Raw genomic sequence first — 11194 nt, forward strand, 5'->3', positions numbered from 1 at the left:
TACAGGTGCCTGCCACCACGCCCAGCTAATTTTTTTGTATTTTTAGTAGAGATGGGGTTTCACCATGTTAGCCAAGATGGTCTCGATCTCCTAACCTCATGATCCACCTGCCTCAGCCTCCCAAAGTGCTGGGATTACAGGCGTGAGCCACCACCCCTGGCCCATCCAGCAAGTATTTACTGAACTGTGTACCAGGCACTGGTCTAGGCACTCAGGAAGATGCAGGTATAAACAAAACAGAGATCCCCAACCTTCTCGAGCTGACATTCGAAGGCTGTGCTGTCCAAAATGGTAGCTAGAAACCTCATGTAGCTAGTGCATACTTGAAATGTGACTAGTCCAAACTGTGATGTGATTAAGTGTAAAATGCACAGTAAATTTCAAAGCTTTAGCATGCACACACACAAACATACGAAGTTTTAAATATCTCAGTAACTTTTTAATATGGATACATGTTGAAGTGATAATATTTGGGATACATTGTGTTAAATCAAATATATTATTATTAATGTTAACTTCACTTGTTTCTTTTTACTTTTTTTTTTTTTTTTTTTTTTTTTTTGAGATGGAGTTTCACTCTTGTTGCCCAGGCTGGAGCGCAATGGCGTGATCTCGGCTCACTGCAATCTCCGCCTCCCGGGTTCAAGCCATTCTCCTGCCTTAGCCTCCGGAGTAGCTGGGATTACAGGCATGCACCACCACGCCCGGCTAAGTTTCTATTTTTAGTAGAGACAGGTTTCTCCGTGTTTGTCAGGCTGGTCTTGAACTCCCGACCTCAGGTGATCTGCCCGCCTCGGCCTCCCAAAATGCTGGGATTACAGGCGTAAGCGACCGCACCTGGCCTCACTTGTTTCTTTTTAGTTTTTTAAATTGTAGTTACTATGAACAATGAAATAAATAAATATATGGTTTGTTAGCAAGTGATACATTCTTTGGGAAAAAACGATCACAACTGGGCATGGTGGCTCACGCCTATAATCTCAGCACTTTGGGAGGCTGAGGTGGGAGGACTGCTTGAGGTTAGGAGTTTGAGACCAGCCTGGGCAACAAAGACAGACCTCATCTTTATAAAAAATTTTAAAAATTAGACAGGCATGGTGGTAGGTGCCTGTAGTCTCAGCTACTTGGTAGGCAGGGGGATTGCTTGAGCCAGGAGGTTGAGGCTGCAGTGAGCCGAGATCATGCCACTACACTCCAGCCTGGGGAACAGACAGAGATCTTCTTTCAAAACAAAACAAAACCCCCTGTTCCTCAAGCAAGATGCCAGACGTACCTGGGTCAGTCCAGACTCCTGATCCATGTGGTTTAGGAGCAGCAAGGAGGAGGGAGGGGGTCCCAGGAAAAGGGAACAGTCTACCTCTGGGCCTTTGCATTGGCTCATCCTGCTTCCCGGAATGCTCTTCCTAATATCCACTCTGCTCCTCCCCTCCTCTCCCCTCCTTCAGGCCTTTCTGCAGATGTCACCTCAGTGAGGCTTTCTCTGATACCCCTCTCTAAAACTGTAAAGCCTCCTGAGTAGCTGGTACCACAGGAGTACGCCACCACGCCCGGCTAATTTTTATTTTTTTTGGTAGAGATGGGGGTCCCACTGTTTTGCCCAGGCTGGACTGAAACTCCTGGGCTCAAGCAGTCCCCCCACCTTGGCCTCCCAAAATGTTGGGATTACAGGCGTGAACGGAGGGGTGTGCGGAGGGGTGTGAAACCCCTAGTTGTCACTGGTCCCTGGCACAGTCTCTTCTGCCCATGGCTCCTTAAAGGGCAGGTTGGCCTGTGGGGAGAGGTGGGAGCTGGGTCAGAAGGGCACCAGGTCTCACCCTCCCTTCTACTTGCACCCAGATGGGCAGTCACCTGGGCTCTGGGATGATCCTTTCTGTGCAGTGTCCGCCTGCGGTGCCACTGGTGCAGGGAGGCGCGGGCCTCGGAGCTGAGCCCCCGGGGAGCGCGGTCTGTTTCGGGCTGGTAGTGGGCAATGTGGTGCAGTGCCCCAAACCACGTGGTCAGGTAGTACCCAGCTGGCGACAGAAAGGGAGGTCAGCTCCGCCCTCTCGGCTTCCCTGGTCGCCCCCAATCCGCCTGCAGTTTGCCTGCCGTCCCTCCTGCTGTGGGGGGAGGCTGTTTGGGATCCCGGAGGTACTGGATCGCTGGGTTCCAGCATTCTAGAGTTGGGGGCTCACCCTCTCCCCGCAGCTCATCTGGATCTAAGAGCTCCATAAGAAACTCCACGTCCAGCTGCGTCTCCCCAATGTCCGGGCTCCAGATGAGTTCCTCGGTCAGCGCCGGCAGGAAGGCGTCGGCCCCCAGGGGATCTGGGAAAACCCGAGGAAAGGTCCTGAGATGGATGGGGGCGCATAGACACCTTCCATCCGATCCCCAGGACCACGAGGGCTGGCTGCTCCTCCACCTTGTCAGGCATGACAGCGCCTCCTACCAGAATCCCCAGGACCGCATAGACTCCTCCCACCAGTGCTACCCTCTCCCTCGACGTGCGCCTGCATACTCGCCTCCCGCCTGGCTCCCCCAACACTCAAGGCTCTCCCCACCACGCTAGACGTTGACCCCTCCCTTACCTTGGTTCTCGCCCCGAGCCAGGCCCGCATAGACATCTCTGCACACCTCCAAGAGGAGCGCCACCTTGCGGCGCGGGGCGCAGGCAGCGTGGAGGTGCGCAAGGCGCTCGTGGATGCGGCTACGCAAGGCGGGGGCGGGGCTCTGCCCCTCCGGTCCCGGCCCCTGAGCCCCCGGAGGCCCCGCCCCCGCCCGCAGGGCTGTTTGTCGCCGCCGCAGCCGCCGCAGCTCCGGTGCTCGGAGTGTGCGGAGTCGTGTCCATAGGGCCGGCTTCAGGGGCGCCAGCACCGCCTGGCACACCGCCGTCTCCAGCGCGGGGCCTGCGGGGTGTGAGGGACGGGTGAGCACAGGACCGCCAAGTTGTCCCACGCGCTCCAACAACCCACCCTGGCCCACAGCCACCCCTGCCTAGCTCTGGTCACCCGTAAGTGTAGACATGGTTGTGAACATGTGTGGAAGAGTGAGCCTGGGTGTGAACTTGCGCGCACACGTGGGCGATAGAACGCGTGGGATGTGTAGGAAGGGCGTGTGGGTGCAGAAGGAAACGTGTGCCCGCCGATGGAGAGGACGAAGTTGCACACTTGAACCCGTGGGGGCTCCCTTCCCGTCCTCCCATTACCTGGATCCTCGTCCTTCTTGGGGACCCCAGGACTCCTGCTTCCAAAGACAGCCCTGATGTAGGAGTCCTTTGCCAGGTGATCCTGGAGGTCAGTAAGGAGGTGCCGCACATCCTGAAGCAGCTCCGTGGCCGGGTCCCCAGACCCGTGGGGACCCCCAGAATCTGAGGCGATGCGCACCCGAAGGCTTCGGTACTGCCTGGCCACGTAGCTGCTTCGGGCCCTGACCAGAGACTGGACGTGAATGGTGAGCACGTCCTCAGGGCCTTCCTCTTCAGGGTCGTCCTCCCTTCCTTCCTCCTTCCCTTCAAGGTCTTCCTCCTCCTCTTCCAGGAGGCTGGCGAGAGACGGCCCAGGATGGTCCACTTCCGGGCTGAGCGGGCCTTTCACCCAGGAGACCCCGTGAGGCGCAGGGTTCCTGGGGGCTGGAAGTGAGGAGGGCGTTCGGTCCCCTAGAACAGGGGCAGCAGCTCCCTCCCCTCAGAGGCCCAGGGCCCCGCCCAGCTAACCTGGATCACGTCTCTGCGCAGCCTCTGGCTCTGTTTCTTGAGGGGTCTGCTCCCTCCCCCAGCCTCTGTGTGTCTCCAGGTAGAGCTGGTTCACAATGAAAAGCACCTTCCCTGGGGTGTCCTGTTGGACCCTGCCGATCTGCACAGGATCTGGGGCCAGCAGAAGTGAGAAGGTGTCCTAGGTATCCAAGGGACCAACCCTGGTCCCCTCAAGGCGCCAGGAGATTTACTTCCCAGCTTCATTGCTGGAGGTGCTGAGGCTTAGCTCCTGGCCCCTCCTCAGTCAGACCCAGGAGTCCAGGCCCCCAGTCCCCTTCTCACTTAGGCCCAGGCGTCCGGGACCCCCAGTTCCTTCCTCCTCCAATCCCCTCCTCTGTTAGGACCTAGGAATACAGGCCCCCATCCCCTCCTCCCTCTGGGACTACAAAGTCCAGGCCCTCAGCTCTCTCTAGTCTCCAGTTCTATATTCCCCTCAAACCCAGTAGTCTGGGCCCCAAAGCCCCATTCATTCCCTTGGAGCAAGGAAATTGGCAGGTTGGCTGTGCCCTCTTTAGAGAACCATGCCTCACCTGTGTGTTCATCTCTGGGCCCTAGAGTGGGAGGGGGCAAGAGCAGGGTTCTGGGCAGAACATCCCTGAGAATAAAGAGGTAGGAGCCGCAGTGTCAGTGGGGTGTCTTAGGGAAGGGTTCCCCTTAGTGCCTCAGTTGGGTGACCTGTACCTGCTGGCTGATAGAAAAGCCAGGAGATGGGGCAGGTCTGGCATGCAGAGGTTGGAGGATTCCAGGGACACACCTGTGGTGGGGGGAGGAAGAAGGAGAAAGTAAACTTGAGTGGTGGCAGTCTTCTGTCCCCTGGGACGCTCTTGCTCCCCCATTCCTTCAGAATCCCCCCAGGGACCTTCAGAACAGGGAAGTTCCCACTCCTTGGAGTCTCCATCTTTACTCCTGTGTACCACTTATGCCACCAACAAGGATTCATTCATTAGACAAACATTTACTGAGCCCTTAGTCATTTCCAGGCACTGGAGATACAGGTATCAAAAGGCAGACAAGTTCACTGCCTTCCTGTAGCTTACCTTTTAGTGGCGGGCGGAGGGGGAAAAGGCAGAATATAAATGAGTAAACAGTCAGGGTATGGTGGCTCACGCCTCTAATTCCAGCATTTTGGGAAGTCGAGGTGGGCAGATCACCTGAGGTCAGGAGTTCGAGACTAGCCTGGCCAACATGGCGAAACCCCGTCTCTACTAAAAATACAAAAATTAGCTGGGCATGGTGGTGGGCGCCTGTAATCCCAGATACTTGGGAGCCTGAGGCAGGAGAATCGCTTAAACTGGGGAAGTGGAGGTTGAAGTGAGCTGAGATTGAGCCATTGCACTCCAGCCTGGGCGACAAAAGTGAGACTATCTCAATAAATAAATAGATAAATAAAAATTTAAAAAATGAGTAAACAAAGTGGATATTGTATTGAGTGCTATGAAGGAAATGGAGTGATTGAAAGTGACCAAGAGGCTAGGCATGGTGACTTACGCCTGTAATCCCATCACTTTGGGAGGCTGCGGTGGGCGGATCACTTGAGGTCAGGAGTTCAAGCCAGCCTGGCCAACATGGCAAAACCCATCTCTATTAAAAATGCAAAAAATTGGGAGGTGGGGGCCTAGGGGAGGGCTAGCATTAGAAGAAATACCTAATGTAGATGATGGGTTGATGGGTGCAGCAAACCACCGTGGCACCTGTATACCTATGTAACAAACCTGCACGTTCTGGACATGTATCCCAGAACTTAAAGTGTGATAAAAAAATAAATAAATAAAAATAAAAAGAAGCAAAAAAATTAGTTGTGTGTAGTGGTGTGCACCTGTAATCCCAGCTACTTGGGAGGCTGAGGCATGAGAATTGCTTGAACCTGGGAGGTAGAGGTGGCAGTGAGTCGAGATTGGGCCACTGCACTCCAGCCTGAGTGACAGAGTGAGACTCTGTCTAAAAGAAAAAAGAAAAAGAAAGTGACCAAGGTGCCATCTTTTAACTATGATGGTCAAGAAAGGTTACATTTCTGCAGAGGCCTGGAGGATGGAGACTAAACCAGCCCCTCCAGGAAAAGCATTCATACAGGACGAACCCAAGCAGAGGTCCTGAAGCTGGAATGCACTTAGCATGCTAAAGACACACAGAGGGGAACAGTGTGTCTGGGGCAGAGTGAATGAGGGGCAATAGATAGACAGGCAGGAACTACATCACACAGCACCTTATAGATCATGACAAGGAGTTTGCATTTTGTATCTAAGGATGTTGCATGTTCTTTGCAGGATTTGGGGCAGGGGTGTATAACATCTGATTGATACTGAAAAATATCTTGGGCTCAGAATGGATTGCCAGAAGGAAAGGGAGACAGGATTGGAAATATTCATCAGATATTTTGGAAACAAAGCTGACAGGTATTTTTGTTTTGTTTTGTTTTGTTTTGTTGGCAGGGTTTCCCTCTGTTGCCAAGGCTGGAGGGCAGTGGTGTGATCTTGGCTCACTACAACCTTCGCCTCCTGGGTTCAAGCTATTCTTGTGCCTCGGCCTGCCAAGTAGCTGGGATTACAGTCGCGCTTCACCAAGCCTGGCTAATTTTTGTATATTTTGTAGAGACAGGGTTTTGCCATGTTGGCCAGGCTGGTCTCGAAATCCTGGCCTCAAGCGATCCACCAGCTTCAACCTACCAAAGTGCTGGGATTACAGGCGTGAGCCACTGCGTCGGTCCAGCTGACAGTTCTTAGTGATCAATTGACTGTGGGCTGGAACCTCAGGGGAGGTGCCTTACCTCTGGGAATCTTCTGGATCTGGTAGGTGTTGACTTCTCCTGGTAAAGGTCCTGTCCTCAACACCAGGACCTGGCTGGGGTCACGTCCCGTGACCAAGAAACTCTGGGGGATAGAGACAAAGGCCAGCGTGACAAAGGTGTGCGCAGATGTCTGTTACTTTTGCCTGACTAGCATCCATTTCCCTTATTTTGGGTTCCACACCCCAAATTTCCTTTAGGGAAACCCTCTCCCTACTTTCAGTCCTTGTGTGTTGGGCTGACTTCCCCCAAGCCCTGGGGGTGGGCCCATGACCTGATCTAGCCAATAGGATGAGGGTGCTCTCGGTCCACTGTTTGGTCCAGGGACAGGCATGTGACTCAAGCTCAGTGGATGGACATCTTCCACAGGATTTTTTTTTTCTTTTTTTGAGACGGAGTCTCGCCCTGTCGACCAGGCTGGAGTGCAGTGGCACAATCTCTGCCCACTGCAACCTCCGCCTCCCGGGTTCAAGCGATTCTCCTGCCTCAGCCTCCTGAGTAGCTGGGATTACGGGCGACTGCCACTACGCCCGGCTAAGTTTTTGTATTTTTAGCAGAGACAGAGTTTCACCACATTGGCCAGGCTAGTCTTGAACTCCTGACCTCAAGTGATCTGCTCTTCTCGGCCTCTCATAGTGCTAGGATAATAGGCGTGAGCCACTGCGTGCTGGAGCTCTTTTGGAAAGACTTCATTTGTTACACTGGTGTTGCTAAACTGGTGGGATACAGCTCTGAGCTGGGAAGGATGATACCCTCCTGAGGAGGAAGCTGTGGTAGCCCCCGTTTGCTGTCCTCTCCAAATCTATTCCACATTCCTTGCAGAATTCCTTGTTCATGGCATTAATATACCCAGCCATGAGTATGATTGATATATGGATCATGATTGATATAGGTGGTGGGTCTTAGCTCTGGTTGTATATGTCCCAAGAGAGCTGTTAAAAATATTGCTACAGCCGGGCACGGTGGCTCACGCCTGTAATCCCAGCACTTTGGGAGGCCAAGGCGGGTGGATCACCTGAGGGCAGGAGTTTGAGACCACCCTGGCCAATGTGGTGAATCCCAGTCTCTACTAAAAATACAAAAATTAGCCAGCTGTAATGGCAGGTGCCTGTAATTCCAGCTACTCGCGAGGCTGAGACAGGAGAATTGCTTGAACCCAGGAGGCAGAGGTTGCAGTGAGCCAATATCGTGCCACTGCACTCCAGCTTGGGTGACAGAGGGAGACTCCATCTCAAAAAATAATAATAAAAATAAAAAATTAAAAAATTAAAAATATTGCTACCTGGGCGCCATCCTTTTTTTTTTCTTTCTTTCTTTCTTTCTTTCTTTTTTTTTTTAATAGAGACTGGGCCTTGCTCTGTTGCCCAGGCTGGTCTTGAACTCCTAGGTTTAAGCGATCCTCCTACCTCAGCCTCCCAAAGTGCTGGGATTACAGGCGTGAGTCACCACACCCGGCCAGCCATCTATATTTTCTGAATCAGTTGTGAAAACTTTTATTTTGGCCAGGGACAGTGGCTCACACCTGTAATCCCAGCACTTTGGGAGGCTGAGGTGGGTGGATCACCTGACATCAGGAGTTCGAGACCAGCCTGGCCAACATGGTGAAACCCCATCTCTACTAAAAATACAAAAAATTAGCCGGGATTTGTGGCAGATGCCTGTAATCTCAGCTACTCAGGAGGCTGAGGCAGGAGAATCACTTGAACCTGGGAGGCGGAAGTTGCAGTGTGCCGAGATCATGCCATTGCACTCCAGCCTGGGCAACAAGAGTGAAACTCTCAAAATTAAAAAAGAAAAGAAAAGAAAAGAAAACCTTTATTTTTCCTGTAAAATAAACAGATGCAAGTGGTGCCTCCGTTCTTCCTGCCTGGAATGCACACGGGTGCTTGCGCCTGGGGCAGCCCCCGGGCAGCTGTGAGGGAAGTCCAAAAGAATTATAGCTATGCTGGCCTCGATGTCACTACGCTGCTGATCTAAAGCCAGCAGCCGCCTTTTTGGTTATGTTAGGAAGATAAATGCCTATTTGTTTAAGCCGCTGTAGGACAGGTGTTTGTTATATTCAGTCCCAAATATCCAAAACTCCCCGCAGTTGAAAGCAAAGCCAAGAAATTGGATGAAGAGGAATTTACAGGTGTTCTGAAGTTCAGGATCCAGACCTTCTGGAAATTACTTTTTTTTTTTTTTTTTTTTTTTAGACAGGGTCTTGCTCCATCACCCAGGCTCAAGTGCAGTGGCGTGATCTCAGCTCACTGCAGCCTTGACCTCCTGAGCTCAAATGATCCTCCCACCTCAGCCTCCTGATAGCTAAGACTGCAGGCATGAGCCATTGCACCCGGCAATAAATAGCCTTTTTGGTTTGCCCAATTTGTGTCATGTTTGTCGCTAGTAGACAGCAGAGTCCTAATCTAGGGTGTCATGGGGGGTCAGAATGGGCCCCCAGCTGTGAGTACTCACCCCTAGTGGCCACAGCCCCACAAGGGCCTCCGCATCCTGGGTATCCAGCTCTGGCACATTCCACACCCCCCATGTCCTCTGCAGGCGAATAAGTGGCTCTAGGGTGCTGAGGACCCCTAGAGGGGTCCTGTCTGCTTTGTTCACCTGTGGTGGGACCAGCCTGGGATGGACAGTGTCCAGGGAGTCAGGGGTCAGAGGTGGGCAGTGGGACATTGAGGTGAGGTCAAAGGTACAGGAAGGGGCAGGCCCAGGGCAGAGGCTCAGAGATGTGATTCAGGATTCTGTAGTGAGGGAAGTATTGGATGGAAAGGGTTTCTGGATGTAGGGGAAGGAGGGCATAGCCTCAGCCCTAGTAGCCTCACCTCACCCCGTCTGTGGGGACTTCAGGTGCCTTGTCCTCTGGCTGGGCCATCCTCAGGTTGCAGGAAGCCAGTGAGTCATGACCTGGCCTCTAGCAGGGAGAAAGGTAAGACTCAAGGCTGCTCTAGCCCTCGGGTCGTGTTCAAGATATTTACAATCAATATGGCAGAGACCCTAACCAATCAGAATGGTCCCCAGAGGCCGCTTGCCGTGGAGGGGTTAATTCTTTATTTTATTTTTGAGACGAAGTCTCACTGTATTGCCCAGACTGGAGTGCAGTGGCACGATCTCAGCTCACTGCAACCTCCCCCTCCTGGGTTCAAGCGATTCTTGTGCCTCAGCCTCCCGAGTAGTTGGGATTACAGGCGTGCACCACCACGCCTGGGTAATTTTTGTATTTTTTAGTAGAGACAAGGTTTTGCCATGTTACCCAGGCTGGTCTCAAACTCCTGACCTCAAGTGATCCCCCCGCCTCAGCCTCCCAAAGTGCTGAGATTACAGGCATGAGCCACCACACCCTGCCGGCAGGGGTTAAATCTTTAGTACTGGATGGTGGGGAGTCTGGGGATCCCAGGAGAGAGGCCAGTGTGTCTTGCGGTGTGGGGAGAGGACTCAAAACAATAGCTCTTTACTAAAGTGGTAGGAAATATTTTAAGATTTTTAACAGCCATGGCACCTGTGTGAATCTGGGCCAGCCCTTGGCAAAACCCAGTCAGTGCCTGGAAAAGTTCTTGGCCCACAGTAGGCAGTCCATATATCTGCAAAGGTAATAACATCCCCTCTTCCTCCCTTCCCACACCATGGAAGGGCCACTGAATCTCTTCCCCCAGCATTTTATTATGAAAAATTTCAGACATAGAGAAAAGCTGAAAGAATTGTACAGGAAATATCCATATGCCCACTACCAAGATTCTGCCATGAACATTTTACTCATCTTGCTTTATCTCACATCTGTTCCTCTCTCTCTCCATCCACCCATCAGGCCCCAGCTCCTAACCAGGTACAGAGTCCTATGCAGGTTATCACTTAGGGTGGCACTTATCCCAGCAGCAGTCCCAGGGGCAGGAGACCTGGGTCTGGGGAGGATCTATCCTCCCTCCATCCCTCCCTCCCTCCCTCCCTTCCTTCCTTCCATCCATCCAGTATTTACTGAATACAGGCTGGAATTAGGTGCCTCTGCCCTGGAGAGAGGGTGATGAACAGGACAGGCTCCTCCCCTCAGGGCCTTCCATTCTTGTTTGGGGCAGGTGTAGCACATGGATAATAGGCAGCTAAACAAATACATTAGGCCATTGACCAGAAGCCCAGGGTGTTATTAGGAAGGAGGGAGGTGGGGAGGGAGGCGCAGGTGCCCTGCCCAGGCAAGAGCAGGAAGGAAGGGAAGGGAGGATAGGGGAGAGGGAAGCAGATGCCTGCTTGGGTACCGTGGCAGGGGAGGAGGCTGTGGGCAGTGCATGGCAGGGGTGGGTCAGGGCAGCTGCCTCATACCAAAGGGAGGCAGCGGGGGCTGAAGATGCCAGATGCTTGGTCCCCGGGGGCCCTACCTGTTCTCGGAGGAGAGGCCTGCAGTAGCAGGAAGTAGAGAGAGGAAGCTGAGCAGGCAGGGGGAAGAGGCGGGGCTGGGGTATCTGAAGTCAACTTTCCTCCCTCTTTCTGGGGCCTCGGCCTTCAGTGACGGGGCTTAGAGGAAGGGACACTGGCAGGCTGGAAGTCCAGGGGTCAGAGCCACGAGGGGCCCCCGTGAGGACCCTCTTGTTACCCCTCACTCTGGATCCCGGAGACTTTCTGGTTCCTTAATGGCCCAAGGTCTAACCCCCTCCCTTCAGAGATTTCCCTGGGTGCCCACAGAAACAGGAGGCCAGACAGGA

The 11194-nt window shown here is 53.1% G+C and overlaps 1 protein-coding gene across 2 annotated transcripts; it reads right to left on the reverse strand.

Annotated features, from left to right (window-relative positions):
• Window positions 1-417: 417 nt before the first annotated feature.
• On the reverse strand, window positions 418-9614 carry RINL (Ras and Rab interactor like). Of its 2 annotated transcripts, XM_054540370.2 has the most exons (10): window positions 8967-9611; window positions 6495-6597; window positions 4412-4484; window positions 4261-4325; window positions 3692-3841; window positions 3185-3607; window positions 2568-2885; window positions 2175-2306; window positions 1849-2012; window positions 418-1768 (listed from the first exon to the last, which is right to left on the reverse strand). In XM_054540370.2, exons 1-10 carry the CDS (start codon window positions 9177-9179, stop codon window positions 1706-1708), a joined length of 1704 nt encoding a protein of 567 aa, XP_054396345.1. In that variant the 5' UTR covers window positions 9180-9611; the 3' UTR covers window positions 418-1705. The 2 variants fall into 2 exon arrangements, with proteins under 2 accessions (XP_054396345.1, XP_054396344.1); XM_054540369.2 differs by having other exon boundaries at window positions 418-2012; window positions 8967-9614.
• Window positions 9615-11194: the final 1580 nt, after the last annotated feature.

Source organism: Pongo abelii, chromosome 20, assembly GCF_028885655.2.
Source record: "Pongo abelii isolate AG06213 chromosome 20, NHGRI_mPonAbe1-v2.0_pri, whole genome shotgun sequence".
In the NCBI taxonomy this organism is placed as follows: Eukaryota; Metazoa; Chordata; class Mammalia; order Primates; family Hominidae; genus Pongo; species Pongo abelii.